Consider the following 21,673-nt stretch of genomic DNA (forward strand, 5'->3'; position numbering starts at 1 on the left):
AAGCGGAACGACAGTTCAGCTTCTGTTAAAATGTTTCTTTGAATGCGCAATCGATGTATTAGCGTCCGCGCTAGATGCGCATCTTTACAGTTATGTAAATTATACAAAACAAATGTCTTTCAAAGGGTACTCAAAGCTATCATAGGACGGAAATACCAATAATATTACATCGCTTCCTGCGTGAGGAGTAATGAGTCTGAAAGATCGTTACGACTCACACGCAGTCGTAATATTATTGGATTCACGTACTTAGTGAATGAAGTATTTAAGGATCTCTGCTTGCAGGGAGCAAAACAAACATAACATAAGGCGCACAGAATTATATACGTTTCATACTAAGTCGTCAAAGCTACTCACAGTTGCTTGATCATTAACAAACTTGGTTGTGGCATGATGCCATCATAAGTGTTCAACGATTTAACATAGGTTCTCAAGAATTACTCTCATTCAGTCAATTGAAACATTGAAATACTAACATAGATACAAGTACAAATTAAATACACATACAGATACAAATATACATAAATATTGACAATAAAAAAAATTATATTACAGTATTGGTGCATTTCTGCCAATTGTGAACAGAACATAAAACTTTTATCAGTCTTTCTCGTAGCGACATCACTCTTCACTTTGTAGTTGGTAGTATTTCCCATGAACTCGGATGATTTTCACAGGGGAATTCTTTCATTACCTGTCACTTTTCACTGCACTAAAACTGGCGATCACCTTTTCACATTCTGGTGGAAAAACACTGGGAATTTCACTATGTGAAGGGGGAAGTGATACTTCTTGACTCGACGATCCATCGGGTCATGTCGGGAATCAGGAAAGTTGATGACTGGTTCAATGACGAATGAGTCAGTTTGGTGGCTGTCTTAATCTCATTCCAATTCATGTTTCAGCACATGAAAATACAGAAAAAAAAAATCTGTATTAGGACTTGCTCATTAACTAGCATCTTAATCTAAGGGAATATAGAGTAAGAATTTAAGACAATAAAAATTACTACATAGACTATGTACATATACATTGTATATTATTCATATTTTGTGTCTAGGTTTTATATTCTTTCGTTAGCAAATATTAGCAAAACACGTTTTGTCTTGTACAGGTCTTTCTTAAGCAATGTATTTAGCAATATTGCCGTAGCAATTTTCATAGTTAAGGAAAAGTCATCATTAGTGTCCTTTTAATGTAAATATAGTAAAATCGTGCGCAGTTCATCAACGTTTTATTATTTTTATGTCCATTTTCATCTCAAATCTGGAGCACGCTCGCGCCCGTTATGGAGAGGAATGCTTATTGTTGAGTGCGGGCCGGTGAGCAGTCATTGAATGTTGCCAGAGTGCTTCACAGTCATATGGTAACGAACTAGCGGTTTGACAGCGTTGGCAGTCCGCGTCCTGCATGAGGCAGATGGCAGATAGTTCTGTGGCTGCCACCCCCCCCCCCCCCCTTTTTTTTTTTTTTTTTTTTTAACTTGTGCATTTTGTTGAATCGTGGGTACTGGAGCAGCTCGTCAAGGCGACATGGTCAACCTGGACGGTAAATTGACTGCACCAGCGACGAAGAACAGTCATCGATGAAAATGACTACTGTCTCCTATTTCAATGAGTACAATAGCTTGTCTATCCTTTGACTGATAGTCGCCGTATCGTCGTTGCAACGTGAGAATACTTGTAATGCTACATCACACGCGGAACATCACACGCGTCCATAAGTTTATTACAGTTTTGATTCACACAAGAGATAACTAGTTTTTCGTGTCCATACATGTGTCAAATTACGATTTTACACACGTGTCCATTATTTTGTCACTGAGTCACACACAGCAATCCATACGTGTCCATATAGGTGTCTCTATACCACAGAGTAGCACAGGTAATGCTAAAATTACTTATCATGAAAGGATCATTTACAAATATACATAGTTTTTTTTTATTACTGTCCAAGACCTAACAAAAAACGTGTTTGCTATTCTGAATGGTGCTTCTGATGCACGTTAGATTTTACATGTATTTTAAATCTGATTCTTTTCCTTTTCTTATTGTTCTATAACAGCCTTCTTTTTAGTTTCTTTGTTCATTTACTCGGTTACATCAATAATCAGTAAAATATACCCTCTTTGGCGTGCCGAACAGTTCACGTTCAAAACTTCATCTAACAGAAATCGAGAAAATTATTCCTATTTCCTAGGATGCTTTTGCTCACAGCAAATCAGATTTACATCATGTTTCAATAAGTAACTGTAGATACGCATTAACCAACGAGCCACGATCGTCAATACACACAATAAACACACGTCAAGTCTTTTGAACCAATTTCCAAATTTCTTCCCCTACCGGGTAGGGTAGAAAGGTAAGAATGCTAAAGAAGAAAACTACAATAGGATAGTGCAAGGAAATGAAAGATACGAAGATAGATAATAGATGAAATAATCAGTTGAGCAAATTCATTCTTCGGCTCCACCGTTTTTAATGTCATCCACGCGGCGTAACTTGACTTCAGTATTAAAATGTCACACAAATCCGCTTCCAAAGCATCTTCAAATATATTTCAAAATCACGGCATGCGGACATAGCAGAAGAATATAAGCAGACTATCTCAGTCCTCAACTAGGTGTCTTAATATCGAAGGTTTCTGTATAATACTCGTGACGTAGGGATAGTCTCTCTGAGTTTCTCCAATACAGGACCTAACTCTTATTATAAATGCAAATTTCTTAACTGGTTGACTCACAGTAATAAATAAATTAAAGTTGCTCTCCAGTTGCGGTTACCATTATTAATTTCTTTGTACATTAACTATATGTTGCTGCTTATACTCGGTGTAATCTACACAGTTTTGCATCGTATGTGATTCTAGCGACTTAAAATATCAATCCTTTGAAAGCTTAACTTAGGTTAATACTTCACATATACGGACATTCTGGTCTGGATGAGGGATTTAAAGAAAACCTTTACTACTTGGTAAAAAGGAGATTTGCCATAACTTAAAACTAAAGCAGCAGGTGGCACTATGGCACATCCCTTACTCAATTTGCTCAAGAAACTTAAAACTACCTTAAAACTAAAGCAAATCTTATTTTCCAAATCCGTAGAGTACCTTCTTCAATCACTTCATATCTTTCAAGCTCCATCATTACTTTGTGTCCACCTCACTCAAATGATTACATCACCTGCAGAATACATGTACATGCTGTTGATTCACATACTTTCTAAACAGATCACACTCTTGTTTCAAGTTGCAGCTTAACATAATAAATGATATATTTTTTAATGTTTTTCATGGTACTTCTTTAGGTCTACATGGTGGTAAAGTCCTTTTATTCGTCCACTAACTGGATCTGCCAACACGTAACAACCAATATGTGGCTTCCTGACTATAACAAACGGTCCTTCGTATAGGTGTTGCCACTTACGATTTTTACGTAAGATGAGAGATGGTTTGAAGTGTGTTCTCAGAAGAACACGCTCGTTCAGGCGATACGACAGAACTTTATTGACATGCTTGTCAAATGCCTTTTTTCTTAAATTGGCATGACTTGTGAGAGAGATCAGGGCTTGTCTTAACTTATGATCTAGGTTGACTTCTGGATCTTGTATCTTGGGGATAGGATCAGTCCATTCATTGCTTTCCTTTTGACTGGAGATTAATTCTGAAGGTGTGAGACCGGTCGAAATGTGTTTTTAGTTTTCCCCATGTTCATTAGATTGAATTTCGCTCACATTTACCTTTGAAGTACCGGCCGGTACGCTCGGTACGAAGTTTGCTTCCGTTTTCCATCTAAGTTGCGGGCTATTTGCCGGAATTTCAGCCGAGATGGTGTGTGTTGGCTGGTTTGCTCTGGCATAATAGATGCGAGAATTTTGAGGTTCATGATTTTGACTTTGATAGTTGGTAAAAGGTGGAGGACTATTCCTAAAGTTTGGAGCATACTGTTGTTTGTATTGCTTGGAAGGATCTGGAGGATTTCTCCCTTGAGAACAGTGCTGGAATCTAGGCTGGTTACCATACTGCTGTTGACTGTTGGTGTTAATCCAACGTCCTTTTCCATTGAAATTATTAGTCCCGTTACGGCGATAGTAGTTGTTACTATCGCACGGAACGTCGTGTCCTTTACTGTTGTTGGGTTGGTATGACATACCTGAGTCTGCGCCTACACCGTGCGGCTGTGTAGTGTGCGGGCCAAGATTACAATTACTCCGCGCACTAGCACACGCGTCTTCGTGAATCATGTCAAGGTTGTCAAGTACTGACAGAAAAGCCTCCATGTCGTCGTCACTGACATTTACTAACTTCTCCCTGATTGATACCGGTAGCTTTGACTTAAGGATCATAATTACGTCCTTCGTGGAAATGGGCGTGTCCCAATATTGTATTTTTCGCAGGTATTTCTCGAAGTACCTACGGAGACCAGCACTTCTGGTATTAAACGGTTCAGCATTATATACCTCCTTTCTAAGGCGTTGTTGTATGCCTGAACTCCAGAATTTGTTCAGAAATTGCTTTTCGAAGTCAGCGTAATTATTACATCTGTCAATTACTTCTGTTCCCCAGACAGAACCCTCTCCTTGAATGTAACCTACTATAAAGCACATACGTTGCTTGTCATTCCAGCTCTCAGGAAAAACACCATTAAATGACTTTAGAAAAACCATTGGGTGGATGTTGCGTTTCTCTGGCAGAAAGGGCTGGAATATGCGGTGCTTGAGAACGCTTTCTTCTTTCATGAGCTCGACAAGAGTTACTTGATCATTCTGGTTGCGTACTAACGGATTCTTACTGCTGTGTCCATGTACAAGTGGGGAGAATTGCACACGAGACACGGGATTATTATTGTATTCGTGTTCTGAAGAAAGCAAGTGTGAATGCTCACTTCTATTGTCATTAGGAAAATCATTGACTTGTCGTTTCAACTGCTCGATTTCCTCAGTGAGGTGTCGTTTCCACTCGGGAAGATCTCGGTGAAAAACTCTACGAATCTCTCCTAATTCAGTGAGAATCGTATCTCCTGATGTACCTGGAGCAGCTAAAACTTCAACTGTGGCTGACTTAACGGCTTCTTTTAAGTCGTGTTGAACCTTGTTTTCTATGTACTGTTCCTTAGTCTCGACCCATTCTACAAATTCATTTCCTATCATGGAACGTACATTGGCTGCAGCATCATTCACCCTCGTTTCAATGTTTATTTCGGATAGCGCCTGTGTCAGGTCATTGACCTGGCCTTGCAGAGTGACGACATTGTCTGCAAGCTTGTTTACTTTAGCTCTGACCTCAGCGGACTTTTTTGAAACTTCTGTTGTAACTGCTTGGCAACTTTCAATTTGTACTTTGATGTCTTTGTGCACGTTACCTACTGTGCTCTCACATGCATCTACCTTCTGCAGAATACCTTCTATCCTTTCATTAACTTTAGTACTTAATTCCGAGATATATTCCACCGTGACTGTCCTTATTCTTGCCTCTAAGTTGGCATCAATATTATCTAACCTATTTTTCATTGTACCAATCATGGTATTCAGGTCAAACCATTTTCGCTCTGTCTCCCGTTCCTTTTCCCTTTCTTTTTGTTCCCTTTCTTGTCTATCTCGTTTTTGTAATTTATAAGCTTCCCTTTCCCGTTTCTCCTGTTCTCTTTCTTGAAAAAAAAAATTCTCATCATTTCAACCATCGAATTTTCTCCCGCTTGCTATGACGATGATTGCTGTGATGATACGTCACGCACACCATCATCGTCTGCCATTCTCTCCATTTGCGAATTGGGTCTGCCTGTTCCCGTTCGCGAACGTAGTGGTTATGACTTGACAACAGTGTCATCACCGTCATCCACGCTGTTTGTCGGCTTTCCTTTGTCATCTGCCATGTTTATTTTCAAGTTTGTGACGTAACTGCTCAAAGAAATATTTCGCGGCACGCCGATCGTCAACTCTCAGATGCGCGCGCTGATAGTCAAACGTCACACCGCGGTAGGTGACAATTGCAGAGCTATACCGGGTAGAAGACAAGATGGCACCTAACTTTGAAAATAAGTGACAAACACCTACTAGACACTTAATCCAGCTATTATGGCATCCATCTTGTGTTCTTAACCGTAGCAACAATGAAGATGCTAATAATGCTAACAAATAAACTTTGCATGAAGAGATGATCAGAAATGAATTCTAACTACGTAAATAAGCAACTCTGCAAGGAAATAACAGCGATAGGATAAAATGAAGCAGTAAGGAAAGAAATTCCGGAAATCAGTTTTTTTTGACAAGACGCAAGATTTTATGCGTAATGAAAACCGTACTTACATCAGTCGTTTTGCGCACTGCTGTTATTTATCGATTTTTTTTTTTTAATACTTCCTCGGTTTCGTTCAGTATTTCCTTTACGGCTTCCCGATGTCCACCGGATGATGTCATGAAACAATAACAGAACAGATTAAAATTTTTTATCAAGTCCCTGTTTGGGCGCCACATCTAGTATGATAAAAAAAATTTATATTATTATTAGTATTACGTTAATTATATTTCAATTCTATCACTTTAAATCTGTATTTCATACTAGAATGTCGTGTTTCCAGTCTGGCACAGCTTTGCCACACGAGACACGAAAGCGGTCGAAGACGTCCGTCTTCTGGTCGGCTTCTGATCATTGTCAGAAGGAGGCTAGTTTCTGATTATGCAAAGACTTCTATTATTTGGAAAAGAACAACCCGGATTTCTTTACGTAATTAGTATGAATTTTATAATTACCTAAGGGACCTTTCACAATGAACAGTAAAAAAAATGCATTTGCAAATGAAATCATTAATAAATGGGGCAGCTATGAATTGTATAGAAGACAAGGAGCGGCCTTCTGTCTACAACCAGGATGCCGCAGTATTCTCTGCTGTAGTAAAGGCTGTTTGACATTTATAAAAATGATATGGCATGGAGGATAAAAAAAGTATAAAGGAAAAGAACAGAATAAGAAGTCTGGTAAACACTGAATATATTCAAACAATTCTCACTAGCAAATTAGGGCTTATTTATAAACAATATAACTTACATAAGTACTTTTCTAACAGTATGGTGCGATCAGATTTCAGCCTGTCCTGTGCTGTCTCCTTGGTTCACGTTTTTTCACAAATTACAGTCACTACTTTTCTCCTTTTGTTGAAGACAATTCTTGCACTGTTCAACACCTCCGATAACAATAACTTGCTGATTTACAGTTTCGATCATGAATTACCTTAATTTTATTAATTAATAATGTTGTCTGCACGCTAGCAAGACTGCTCACTTTTTTAACTTAAAGTCGACCTCCTTTACGTTTTCACATAACAAGCAGAGGCACATTAAAATCTGAAGATCTACAAACGTTTTTTTACTGTCATCTTTCATTTAGATCGAAGCGGAACGACAGTTCAGCTTCTGTTAAAATGTTTCTTTGACTGCGCAATCGATGTATTAGCGTCCGCGCTAGATGCGCATCTTTACAGTTATGTAAATTATACAAAACAAATGTCTTTCAAAGGGTACTCAAAGCTTTCATAGGACGGAAATACCAATAATATTACAAACTATAAAAACAAGTTGACATGAGAAAATGTACTACACTGTTGTCCTCTCATGTTGTGCTGATGGAACTAAACTTAATCCAGTGATCATTTTCAAGCACAAAACAGTGCCAAAACCTTCTGAAATACTGACACGTGGTGTTGTTCATGTATATGACGAGGGTTGGATGGACAAGGCTGTTATGAAATTACAGATTAATAATGTGTGGGAGAGAAGGAAAGATGCTTTGTTGAAGAAGAATTCTCTTCTTATGCTAGATCATTCTCATAATCATTTGAAAAATTCTGTGAAAGAGAAATTGCAATAGGGAAATACAGAGCTTGCAGCTATTCCGGGAGGACTCACTTTGCAATTGCAACCTGTTGATGTTTTGAGAAATAAATGATTTAAAGTGTATATGAGACAGGAATGAAGCAAATGGATGATGAATGTGTTAAATGATCCCTTGAAATGAGACGTCAGGACAACAGTAGATTTGTTCAATTAATTTCTTTATTCTGGCCCTCAGCCATATTACATCAGGGACAACTTGGTGGAGGTGTCCAGTTGCCTCTCATGTGAAACAATAGATGTCCAGCATTCCTGACAGCACAAGGATGGCATCACACAAATGCTGCTGTCAGTGATGACAGTGCAACAACATAGCTGACAATGACTGTGAACTTCTACTAGCAATCAAGCAGCTCCCTCATGACTCAGGGCAGGATGCCCTGTTTTATGGTTGAACAGCAGACCCCGTACTGCATTCCAGGATGTTTCTCCAGGTGTCACAGGCCCATGGCACAGTCAGTGATATTCAGATGAGATTCATTTAGCACGTAATCTTACACATTTCCATAGAGCCTGTTACCCTGCTCCTTAACTCAAACACCATGGAACTTATTTCATTACCAGGCTTGTTGCGCAATCACATGTAACACTCTATTCCCAACTTTAAAGCTAAAATGAATCAATTATTCTTAATACTACCCCCTTGTCCATTTGGCTTGCTTCTGCTGCTTTTATGCTCCAGACATCCAGTCCACTGGAACCTCAACTATGGCTGAGTCCAAGCTCAGTCCTGTGGTTCATCTTCTGTGTACCAAAATAAGGACTACACTCAGCAGAACACTTGCTACTGTAGTCGTTGGTATAACAATAGTCACTAATGTCTCCTTCTGGTGTGGGTTTTCTCAACACAAATTTAAATGCAGCAACAAGGTTTCTTGGGAGACTCATCCCTCCTGCTGGTTCAGAAGCATCTGTATAGACTGTGTTAATTCTGGCTCTAGTGTTTGATTTAAGCTGGTTAGATTTGCAGCTGGCAGCACTTCCAAGGACTTCTGTGGCCAGTACAAATGCAGCTGAAAATTATTCAGGTGAGCTATCCCTGAAATAATGGTGGGCAGATGAAAGTAGCTCCCATTCCATTTAATAACAAACCACTCACTTTTAAATGTAATAAGATTCTACTTCTTAAAACAACGAGCCACTACTACCATCTTCTCAGACCTAGAGTACAACCAATGCACCTTGTCCAGCTGAAAATACAACTCTGATACGATCACTTCTTTATTGCATTTTCTTACCTCCATTTGTTCCATTAACAATTTCACTGTGGAGAAATCCTGCCCCTCTCTCATTACCATATTTGGACATAATGTGTTATCCCCTTGGTGGGATTTTTGTAACTTGACTTTCTCCATTTGTACATACCTTTACTTGTCTTTTGCAGTTGACAGTCACTGCATTTTTACTCTTTCAAATTTCTTCAGCATTCCCCACTTGACGGGTTATACATGAACTATGTAACACTTATGATGTGCTTGTTTACCTTCTACTGGTGTAAAAACAAAAATGTAAACTTTTGCTCTATCAATTCTCTCTGATACTGTGGTTACTCAGAAACAAAAGAGCAAGATTTTGTGCTCATGTTTTAAAACCAACCTCAGCTCCAGTGGTATTTGCTTCAGTATTATCCTTAGACCCTTGGAATACAGCTCTGGCAGAAACAAGCGTTTCGCTCTCTGACCCCTTACAGCCTGCCGCATAGCCTCTTGTAGCTCTATTATTTTCCCTCATACTTAACAAACACTCCTCTATGGACTGCATCCATTTTGTCATTACTACTTTCCTATCTAAGACTTCTGCCTGAATTTGTAGTTCCCTGTTATTTTGATTAATATGTAATATTGCTACTTTTCTGCTTAAGATATCTGCATTTCTGTGCTTTTTCCCAGGTTTATGTGTAACTTCCAAACCAAATTCACATAGTCTTATTGCCCATCGTGTCAACCTATCGAAAGGATCCTATAACCCCAGCAAACATTTTAATGCCATATTATCTCTTATTACTCTAAACTTTTTAGTGTACAGATAACATTTGATATATGCGATTCCTTAAATAAGGCTTAACATCTCTTTCTTTGTTGCAGAATAATTTCCTTCTGAGAATTTAATTGCATTGAAGTGTACGCTATTGGATGTTCTACACCTTTTGCCTCTTGTAACACCATACAGTCAAGTGCATTGTTTTATGCATTACGTGATAAAACAGATTCTCTATTACAATCAAGAATATCAATATTGGAATAGATGTTAAAGCTTCTTTTAGCTCCTCGGAAGCATACTGCCATTCTTCTGACCCCTCAAATTTAATACCCATTTTTAACAATCATTTCAAATGTGCAATATCTGCAAATTATTTTATGAACCAGCAGTAATAGTTTGTGAGTCCCAAGAATGATTGCAACTCCTTTACAGATTCTAGTACAGGAAATTCATGTACAGTTTTAATTAATCTTGGGTCTGTCTTAACCCTATCTTTACTTGTGATATGACCAAGGTATGCTATCTCTTCCATCACAAAATTACACTTTTTCATACTCAGTGTTAATTTCATTGTTTTTGGCCTTTGGAATACTTAATCGCTATGTATGCTGTTCCATATGACTCCCACAGATGATTACGTCATCAAAATACACTAAGCATTGCAGTGGTTTCAAACCTCTAAGTACTCCATTCAGCAATCTCTGAAACCATTTCAGGTGCATTTTTTGATCTGAATGGCATACTTACAAATTTGATAGGGTCCCCGGGGTGCCAGACATTGTTTGTGTCACTCCTATGGTGCAACCTCTGTCTTGTGCTAACAACTCTGCCGGCCGGAGTGGCCGTGCGGTTCTAGGCGCTACAGTCTGGAGCCGAGCGACCGCTACGGTCGCAGGTTCGAATCCTGCCTCGGGCATGGATGTGTGTGATGTCCTTACGTTAGTTAGGTTTGATTTGTTCTAAGTTCTAGGCAACTAATGACCTCAGAAGTTAAGTCGCATAGTGCTCAGAGCCATTTTGCTAACCACTCTTCAGATCCATTGTTGAAACATATTTGAATTGCCCTAAGCTATAGAAGGTTTCTGTGATGTTTGTGAAGAGGTAGGCATCCATTATTGTTTTCTCATATAGGTGTCTGTAACCAAAGAAATGCCTTTCTTTTTGTGTGTTGCCTAGTGATTTTTTTGCATGATGACTATTCCTCCCCCCCCCCCCTCCCCCCATGGACTATTACTTTCTTCAGGTATTCCACCTTTCAGCCGTTGATCATTAAATTGCTCCAAAATTGGCTGCAAGTACTTAGGTATTCTGAAAATTGGCAGCAAGTAATAAGGTATTCTGAAAATTGGCAGCAAGTAATAAGGTATTCGGTATCATGATTCATTTCCCAATGGTATGTGGTGCTGTATAATATGTGTAGCTGGTAATGGTCCTTTTGGAAAAAACAAATCCTTAAATTCCAGAAGCAATTTTTCATCACTTGCCTGCAGCTTCCTTCTAGATGCTTCATTTTTCCTTGTAATGCTGTTTCAATGGTGTCTCACAATTATCCATGGCTAACATTCCACATATACCATTATTCTTCCTCCAAGATGTCCATATTAGTGATTAATAACCATTTTATTAATCCAGTGTTGTACGTGCTATCAATAGAAGCAGATACCTTTTTTCACTCTCAATATATTTCATTCTTTTCCAATGGTTCTACCACCCACAAAATTCCTACCTGCAAGCTAGACTCAACACTGACTGAAAGTGATTTTCTAGTACTCTTACATACACAGTCATGTGAATCAAGCATTAGTGCGGTTGTTCATGGTTTAATTGGTTCATCTTTTGCTACAGACTCACCTCGTGACATTACTACACTGGCAATGACTTCACCTAACCACAACCATTTCCACCTTATGTTTGCAAAGACTGATTATGTTATAATGCTGATACAACAAATCTAACCACAGAATCATGTTATAGCCATCACTCGTGTGGCGTAATCTCTACCCATTGCTTAAATTCAACTATATCCAGGCGAAAGTCTATGTCCATTGATCCTAATAGTGTGACATCTTCATCCCCAACTCCACACAATCTGTATGGTGGTGGATCCCATTGCTTATATTTTACCAGATCAGTACTGGTGACTGAAACATGCACCCTTGTGTCCAGTAATATCATGCAACCATTTCTTCCTACTATTCCTTTCATTGCACAATCCTCCTCTGCATATGGTTTCATAGCATCCAGTCTTACTGGAAAGGACCGTTCATGAACCTGAAGTTGCACTGATATTTGGCACCTGGTTCTGTATTTCTAAAACTATTACTTCTTCTTACTTTATTCACATTACCCTGAGGCAGACAACAGTGCCTCCTTACATGCCTTGTTCTTCCACACCTGAAACATTATATATAATCTGCAAATGCTGTCGATTTATCTTGCATTCCAGTCAACAATTCGATCTCCTCAAACTCTATAGCTAATTGCACTATTGTGTGCAAATCTGTGGGACCCCTTTCCACACACATTTAGACATTTCTGGTACATCCATTAATTTTCCTTATCCTACCTGCAAACTGTTTCACACTTTCTGTATTTCCCTTAGTTATTACCTCCAATTGTTCCATTTAGTGAAATTATATGTCAGGGTGACCATGGATTTGTTCAGTTAATTTCATTAATCCAGCCCTCAGCCATAGTACATAAGGAACAGCTTGGTGGAGGCATCCAGTTGCCTTTCCTGTGAAACTATAGATGTCCAGCGTTGCTGACAGAGCAAGGAGAGGGCCAAGTGTGGTATCACTCGAATATTGTTGTCAGTGATGTCTCTGGCTATGACTGTGGTGATAGCACAGCAATACAGCTGATGATGGATTTGAACTTCCTCCAGCAAGGGGATTCCTCTTGATTTGGGGTGGACTGCCATATCTTGTGGTGGAACAGTGGATCTCCCATACTGCATTCCTGGATCTTGCTCCAGGTGTCACAGTCTCATGGAGTAGGCTGTCATACTGCGACGAGAATCATTTAGTACACGAATGGCTGAGTACTTGCATGCTCCTTACTGTGTTCATGAGGGCTTCAGGCACGTACTCTAAACACTTCTCTGGTGACAAGTGAGGAAAGGCTTCCGTCTTTCCACTAGCATTTTGCAGCATTGGCTGTTGCTATACCGTGCCCAGCTGGCTCTGCTTTGCAATGCAAGTTGGCTGTGTTTTGCTTCACAGTGTGTAACACTCTCCCCAGACTGTGGCTGGCTCTGTTGCAACTCACTGCTCTAGTATATTTTTTGACTGAATATAGTCAATATGCTACAGATGAAACCCAACATAAATTCACACCAAAGAGAACTGAAAATGACCCATAAAAGTGTGCCAGTGGATAAAACAGTTGTGGTGTGGAGTGAGAGAAGACATTGCTGTTAAATCTATCAAGGAGTGTGGCATAAGTAATGCTGTCAATGGCAGTGAAGAACATCTTACTTATTAAGAGGACAAAGATGATGATGAAGAAGAAGAAGTATGATTTTCAGGGATTTTAAAGGTCAGTTTGGTTTTATAAACTAAGAAGTTTTGTAGTCTGGATTTTGAGTTGAACAATAAAAATGGTAAAACTGTTAATTTAAAAAAAATTGTAAAAATTAATGTGCATCTTGTAATCCATACATACAGTGTGTAAAATATCTTACTTGCAATCTAATATTTTGCATTTACAACCAGCTGAAAGTACAGCTTTTAACATGCACATGAACAAATTCTGTCGCTCTGCCCCAGTGGATCTGCATAATGCTGGAGCAACAAGTACTGTATTGTTGAGGGAGTAAAAGGTTTGTGAAATACTGTTTTGTCATTTATTTTATGTTTAATTCATTTTGTAAAAGTGTGTGGTCTCTAACTTGTAACTGGTGGCAGAAATCTCCTTGCTTGGGAACATTCTCATGTTGCAATTCACAGATGCTGCATATTTGAATGAATGTGATGTTAAAGTAGTAGCATAGCACTATTTTGCTATTAACAGTGCCGTTGGATGTTAGTGTCCTTAGAATTTACAGCTGGCACTGTTAAAGTGAAGTTCATTTTGCAGGAGATGCGCTATTCTTAATGTGATTGAGATGATTTAAAACGACAATCAAAAGTAATTCTGAATTTGGTTAGGTTATTCATTTAGATTTCGAGGTGTGTGTGTGTGTGTGTGTGTGTGTGTGTGTGTGTGTGTGTGTGTGTGTGTTTCTTCAGAATATAGATACAATGATGCTGTTAAAATAATACACCACTCATTCTGAAAAGTAAACCACTAGTGGGAGATGCTTATAGTAGTTTCCACAACAAAACTTTTTCTTGAAACCTGGCAGAAAATCCAGAGAGAATCTCATCTTATGTGAAGTATGCTAACAGCAAGACACAATCAATGCCTTCTCTGCACAATAGTAATTGAAATATTATCAGTGTAAGTGTGCTAAAGCAGAGTTACTGAACACAGTGTCCCCAAAGTAGTGAAGCAACTTAAATCACTTAATAAAAGCACGTCTTCTGATCCTAACTGCATACCAATTACTGTATATACTCGAATCTAAGCCGCACTTTTTTCCGGTTTTTGTAATCCAAAAAACCGCCTGCGGCTTTGAATCGAGTGCAAAGTAAGTGGAAGTTCTGAAAAATGTTGGTAGGTGCCGCCACAACTAACTTCTGCCATCGAATATATGTAGCGCTACGCAGGCATGCTTTGCAGGCACAAATACTGGCGCTAAAACCTCTGTGTCAGTAAATAAATAAAAAATAAAAAAAAGAGGTGGAAGACGAGCTTTTATCTCCGCCCCAAGTTTCAACCATTGCATTGTCATACATTATCCAATGAAGTAAATGCAAATTCCGTATTGTTCATCTTCGAATGTAGCAGCATTTCAATGTACTATGAAAATCCGACTGGCGAGACTGTTTGGGATGTGTGTCAATATGGCCAACTCTACGTTCTGAATTCTTTCCTACCTGTGAGAAGAGATGGTTGCTAATAGGAACGTTTATGAATTGTGATTCACATGCAGTATTCTCTTCACCATAAGAATAATACGAATATAAACATTTTGCCATGTATTCTTTCATGTTTGCTGCTATCTCATTTAAGTCCTGTCTGCCTAATAAACTACGAAACTAGAGTGAGACAACAGCAAACGCGGATGAATATACATACATGTCATGTTTATATTTGTATTATTCTTATGCGTAATAGTGATACAGTCAGAAATGAAGCACGGCAGTTGACTAGATTTTTAAATCTAAGATGACTCTAATTTCTGTGCAGAATGTAATGTACTAAAGAGGCATCTGCAAAGATTTTCAAACGGAGAAAAATTTTCGCTGAACTCTCATTCAGAACATCTTCTATCATACGCAGTCTATTATTTAATTCTTGTTGATCATTATCAAAGAAAGCAGCAGTGTAAGTAACAACAAATAGCAGTCTCTTGCCATTGTTTCGCTAATGAGACGATTCCTCTCTCTTATTTTTTGCAAGCTGCGGTAGCGCACACAAAAGCAAGCGATGCCGCGAGTGGCGAAAGGTCATAAACGCTCATCATCAGAATGCGACAAACAATGCATGACATAGTACAGTAATGCATTTTCAGCTTAGAGTGGTGTAAACACCAATAACAAAGAGAACGGCACTTATCAGATCAAAGAAAAATAAGGAATCAATTCGAACTAAACAAAGCACGTGAAAAAGGAAGGGTACCCATATAAATAAGGATGGAGCACCTGACGCATAGCAGTGGCTACCTGGTAAAGCTTAACTGCTCAGCTTACGACTCGAACCAAACTACTGTAGCTGTATCATCATTCATTTGACCTAAATTGTGTCTCATATTACAATGGACGAACTTTGTTTTGATTTGGAGGTGGGGTCTAAAACTTTTCTCTCCCCTTGAATTTCGAGTCTCAAATTTCAGGTGTGGCTTAGATTTGGGAAAATTTTTATTCCTTGATTTCGAGTCTCATTTTTCATGTGTCGCTCAGATTCGAGTGCGGCTTAGATTCGAGTAAATACGGTAGGTTCCTTTCAGGGCATGTTGATGCAATATCTTCATAATTAACATTCATATACAACTGCTCACTCAATGTAAGATCTGTGTCCAACAACTGTAAAGCTGCACAGTCGTACCAATGCACAAAAAAAGCCAGGAAGAGTAGTGCACTAAATTATAGGCCCATATCATTAACATTGATATGCAGCATGATTTTGGAACATATATTGTGTTTGATCATAATGGATTACCTGAAAGAGAATGTCTATAGGAATACAGTCAATACGAATTTAGTAAATATTATTCTTGTGAAACACAACTAGCTCTTTACTCATAGAAAGTTTGAGTGGTACAGATGGAGTATTTCAAATTGATATTGTATTTTTAGATTTCCAGAAAGGATTTGACACGATACCTACAAGCAGCTTGTAGTCAGATTGCATGTTTGTGGAATATCATATCTAGTATGTGACTGGATTTACATTTCCTGTGATAGGAGTCACAGCTCATAGTAACTGACAGAAAGTCATCGAGTGAAACAGAAGTGATTGCTGGCATTCCCCAGGGTAGTGTTACAAGCCCTTCACTCTTCCTTATCTATGTCAGTAAAGTCATCCGAAGATCAAAACAAACTGCCAACCAATACAGAAAAGTTATCTGTATGGTGTGAGAATGAGCAGTTGACCCTAAATAGTGGAAAGTGTCAGGTCATCCACATGAGTGCACTAAAAAGAATCCATTAAACGTCAGTTACATGAGAAATCACTCAAATCTGAAGGCTGTAAATTCAACTAAGTACCTGGGAATTACAATTACAAACAAATTGGAAATAGCAGATAGGAAATGCTGTGGGGAAGGTGAACCAAAGAGAGTGTTTTATTGGCAGAAAACTGAGAAGATGCAACAGAGCTACTAAAGACACTGCCTGCTCTATGCTTGTCCTTCCTCTTTTGTGGTATGACTGTGCAATGTGGGATCGTTGGCTGGTGGGATTAATGGAGTACACTGAGAAAATTCAGAGAAGATCAACACATTTAATATTATCGAGAAATGGGGGAGAGAATAAGACTGACACATGATACAGGCTTTGGGGTGGACATCATTAACACAAAGGCATTGTTTATTGCAGCACTATCTTCTCATGAAACTTCAGTCACCAACTTTCTCCTCTGAATGCAAAAATATTTTATTGACACTAACCTGTATAGGGAGAAATTATCGTCATAATAAAATAAGGAAAATCAGAACTTGCACGGAAAGATGTGTTTGTTTTTTCGACACACTGTTCAAGATTGGAATAATAGAGCATTATTGTGAAGGCAGCTTGATGAACTCGTTGCCACGCACTTAAGTGTGATTTGCAGAGTATCCATGTATGAGGTATGAGGGTAAGTCAATTATTATCCACAAAGTAGTTATAAAATTTTATTTAATAAAATAGGAAACTCACAAGAACATAAATTTTCAACATAGTCTCCTTGTGTTTCAATGCACTTGGTCCATCATCGTAGAAGCTTCCTGATGCTCTCATAAATAAAGGTTCTTGGTTGAGATGCGAGCCATTAATGCATCACTTTTTTCACTGTTTCATCCAAGGCAAATTGACGGCACCTTAATGCCTGTTAGAGTGGATCAAACAAGTGATAGTCAGAAGGGGCAAGATTGGGACTTTATGGAGGATGATCCAGTACTTTCGAATTGGAGTTTCTGGAGTGTTTAAGCAATGTGGGCAGCAATATGTGGACGGGCATTGTCGTGCAACAACACAACACCTTTTGACAGGAATCCTCGGTGTTTGCTTCAAATTGCAGGCTTTAGCCTGGCAGTAAGCATCTCACTGTAATGTACACTGTTTATTGTTGTGCCCCTTCCCCATAATGTTCCAGTACTGGACCTTATGTGTCCCAAAAAGCCATAAGGATCAGTTTTCTTGTGAACAGCAGGGTCTTGAACTTTTTCTTGCATGGCGAATTTGGATGTTTCCATTCAATACTGTGCTGTTTACCATCCAGCTCGTAATGATGGATCCATGTTTTGTCACCAGTAATGATCCCGTCTAAGTTGTCCCCTTTGTTATCTATAGTGATCCAAAGTTTTTTTGCAGATGTCCAAGCACATTTGTTTATGCAACTGTGTGGATTGTTTTGAGACCCTTCTTGCACAAACTTTATGAAACCCAAGTCTGTTGTGGATGGTTTCATAGGCAGAACTGTGACTAATTTACAGATGATGTGCCACCTCGTCAGTAATTAATCGTCTGTCTAAGAGAATCATTTCACATTAACACTCAATGGTTTCTTCATTTTGGCGGTAAGTGGTCATCTGGCTCCTTCATCGTATGTAACACTTGTGTGACCATTTCGGAATTTTTCAATCCATTTGTAGACTCTCCGTTGTGGCAAAACACTGTTCCCCTACTGTACCGAAAGTCTTCAATGAATTTTGGCCCCTGGTATGCCTTCTGACCACAAAAAACGGATCACTGAACGTTGCTCTTCTTTGATGCAAATAGACAGTGGAGCAGCCATGATTAACAGCACGGCAGAGATAACGAAACTAACCTAGCAGCTTGAAAATTGCAAAGATATAACAACAAATAAACAAAACCTGCATTATCAGTGTAAAATGACAGTAATACCAAAATAAACAAAAATATAACTAAATTGCAGATAATAACTGACTTACCCTTGTAGATGTAGACTCAGTTGATGCAGAGTTGTCATACGAAATGGAAATGTGTAATCCAGTGCCACTATGCCTTGCCAGTTTTGCAGGGTGAAGTATTGCCATGTGAGTTTGTTGAAATGGCACAGTAGCATTGGTATCCAGGAGGTAATACGTCATTCTGTGATATTGCAGCTCAAACAGGACACACTGCTTCAACAGTGAGGCAGACGTGTAACCAGAGGTGATGGGTATTGGGGGACACAATGTGATCCTATCATGAGATGACAACCATCTTGTTCGCTTGGCCATAAGTGACAGAACTGCTTTGAACACAGTGTTGGTGTGACTCTGGAGCCCTGCAAGGTGTATGGACACATCTTTGTTGACAGTTTAGCACTGTCTTTTTTGGGCAGGACTGGTGACATGCATGCCATTGCATTAGCTTCTATCGACCAGAACCCACCAACACTGCAGACTGCAATGAGAACATGTAAATGATGGCAGTGGTGTGGTGAGTGGCAAAATGTAGTAGTTGCAGAGGAGTCCTGCTTGAACTTTCTTGCCATGATGGTTACATAAATGCTCAACTCTCCCTTGGTGAACACGATTGGGCAGACTGTATTGTTGAGATGCACTGCAGACAAATGCCAAGTGTGATAGTTTGGTGTGCCATTGCATGTAATGTGCAATTTCACCTTCTATATCATGAGGGCAATATGAACAGCTAGCACTACATCTGGAAGGTTTTACAGCTCTAGGCACTGCCTCTCCTGCAGACTGTTCCAGTGGTTCAAATGGCTCTGAGCACTATGGGACTTAACATCTGAGGTGAAGAGTACCCTATAACTTAGATCTACTTAAACCTAACTAACCTAAGGACATCACACACATCCATGCCTGAGGCAGGATTAGAACCTGCAACCGTAGTGGTCGCGCGGTTCCAGACTGGAGCACCTAGAACCATGCGGCCACAGTGGCCGGCGCAGACTGTTCCAAATGTCATATACTTCATAGTGAGGTGTCACTTGAGAATGGCATAACAGTCAAAATTCCAGTAGTGAGTAAATACATTTAATAGCCATTTAGGCAGGAAATGTTTTAATCTCCATTGTCTACCAGTTTGAGGATTAAAATGTAATAAAATTTTTATATTTTATCTCTGGTACATCATCAAATTCTTCTCAACATTGTTTTCAAAACTGTTTTACTTTGTCTCCATTATTCTTGTTATCCTGATTTATTGGTGTGTGGCCATTAATTTTGTCTGCCTTTCATTTGTATATTAAAATGCTACAGGGAGAGTGTGTTTTTTAAGGCACTGAAAAATTTGGAACTGATTGTAGTACAGATTTTCCATTTATGATTGTAGAGCCTATTCTTGGCATAGCTTTATGAATTTCTTCCTAGTTTTCCCCATGAACAATATATAATCATGAGTAACTGGCATTTCTTCATCGATGAATCTGATATTTTGTAATGGTAATATTTTAATTTGTAGCAAATTTACAATGTCAGACAGTACTTTTAGTTTGCTAATATTTATTAGTATTGGTATATTTAATGTTTCAAGCTCGTACTTAGTTCTGGGTTTGAATTTTACAGCTGGGTTTAGAATACACTCCTCATCCTTGCAAGTTATTTTGGAGCTGCCCAGAACAAATAGGCCAAACTGGGTCACTTGTTATGATGTATTTACCCCTCTGTGAATAACAATTTTCATAATGAAATAAGTAAAAGAAAATTTTCTGGAAGGCATAAGTGCATGACAGATGAAAGATGTCTTTGGCCACTTTTCTTTTGAGTCATCTAGTGAGAAGTATGGTTACAACTGCCCTGCTGACTTGCATAGTTATTTACAGAACCAAAAACGAATGGCAACATTTAGTGTATCATGTTTTCTTTAATGATATTTTCAAGTTCCACATACAGGATCTTAGGGACCAATCAGATGTTGGTGGGTGTTAGTAGAATTTTATTTATTTACTCTTATCAGTTGTGAATCACTGGACATTTCTTGAAATATTTCAGGTGGCAACCTCAACAAGATATGCATCCAGTAATGCAAGGTAAGTTTTCGTTATCTACTGCAGAACCTTTTGAGCAATATAAATTTTTATTTACTGCATGTGGAAGTACTTCAGATATGAAATGCACTTTTAAAATTATTCAGTATTACCTGTAAGCTACAACATAACAAGGCAGTACAGTCAGTAATGCTATTCTCTACAACAGTCATTATGTGATCATTTATGAATAAATAGAACCAGCTTATAATACGCATACAGAAAAATGGAAGTTCAGGTGGAATATCAGCAGCTGTAGTGTGCCTAATACAGAATGTCACATAAAAAAATCTCAAATTCAACAATTTCATCTTGATGGGCATTGGCTAATGTTATTCTACTGTAAAGCAAGTAAGAAGAAAGGGTGAGTGGCTATATATCAACAGACTGGAGTTAATTCCCAGCCATGATACATTACGGAATATAGTGTTGAGCATCTTTTTCAATGCTTTGCTGCAGTAATGCTCAAGAAACACACAAGCGTGCAGTATTGACAGTGTACAGGCCATCATCAAGAAGTATCTTAAGTAGCTGGAGACAGTTTCAGTAAGGTTATGAAGACTTAACTAATTAATCCTCATTGATTGTAGAGACAGTAATATTGTTCCTCTGTCACATATACCTAACTGAGGGCACCTGGATGATGTCCAGTTTCGAAAATCTGCCACAGAAAAATTCTCTAAAAAGACTAAAGGACCTATTGCAAGAGCCATTGACTATTTGTTTTGAGACCCAATGACCATTAGTGCTTTAGAAGTGGAGCCAAAGGCCAGTGTTTCACCCAACTGTGCTAATAAACGTGTACTGATCATTAGGTGCAGGTCATAGGAGGAAAGTATGTTTCCATAGGATCAAAATAAAAATCCCCCCCCCTACTCAGAGGCTCACCACACTTTGGTGAGTTTTTGCTCTGCCATGGGGCCACCAGTCTTTGCAGCACCTCATCATTCTATGTGCTTCATGTCCGTCCTGCTATTCTTTTACCCCATCCTTGATGTTCATCTTTTGGATGATTTCAGGAATGTGTTTCAATAGCATGGCATCAGAACAGTCCCTGATTGATT

At 38.8% G+C, this 21,673-nt stretch overlaps 1 protein-coding gene across 2 annotated transcripts in view; it reads left to right on the forward strand.

The window, feature by feature from the left end:
* LOC126108733 (uncharacterized) overlaps nt 1-21,673 on the forward strand; it is a 131,424-nt gene that overhangs the window by 72,079 nt on the left and 37,672 nt on the right. The window contains exon 6 of one of the 2 annotated variants that reach the window (XM_049914069.1): nt 20,575-20,612. The exons of the other annotated variant lie outside the window; for it this stretch is intronic. Coding sequence (XP_049770026.1) covers nt 20,575-20,612 — 38 coding nt within the window. The remainder of the gene's footprint in view (nt 1-20,574; nt 20,613-21,673) is intronic. 2 annotated transcript variants of the gene reach the window in all.

This window comes from Schistocerca cancellata, chromosome 11 (assembly GCF_023864275.1).
Source record: "Schistocerca cancellata isolate TAMUIC-IGC-003103 chromosome 11, iqSchCanc2.1, whole genome shotgun sequence".
Taxonomy (NCBI): Eukaryota; Metazoa; Arthropoda; class Insecta; order Orthoptera; family Acrididae; genus Schistocerca; species Schistocerca cancellata.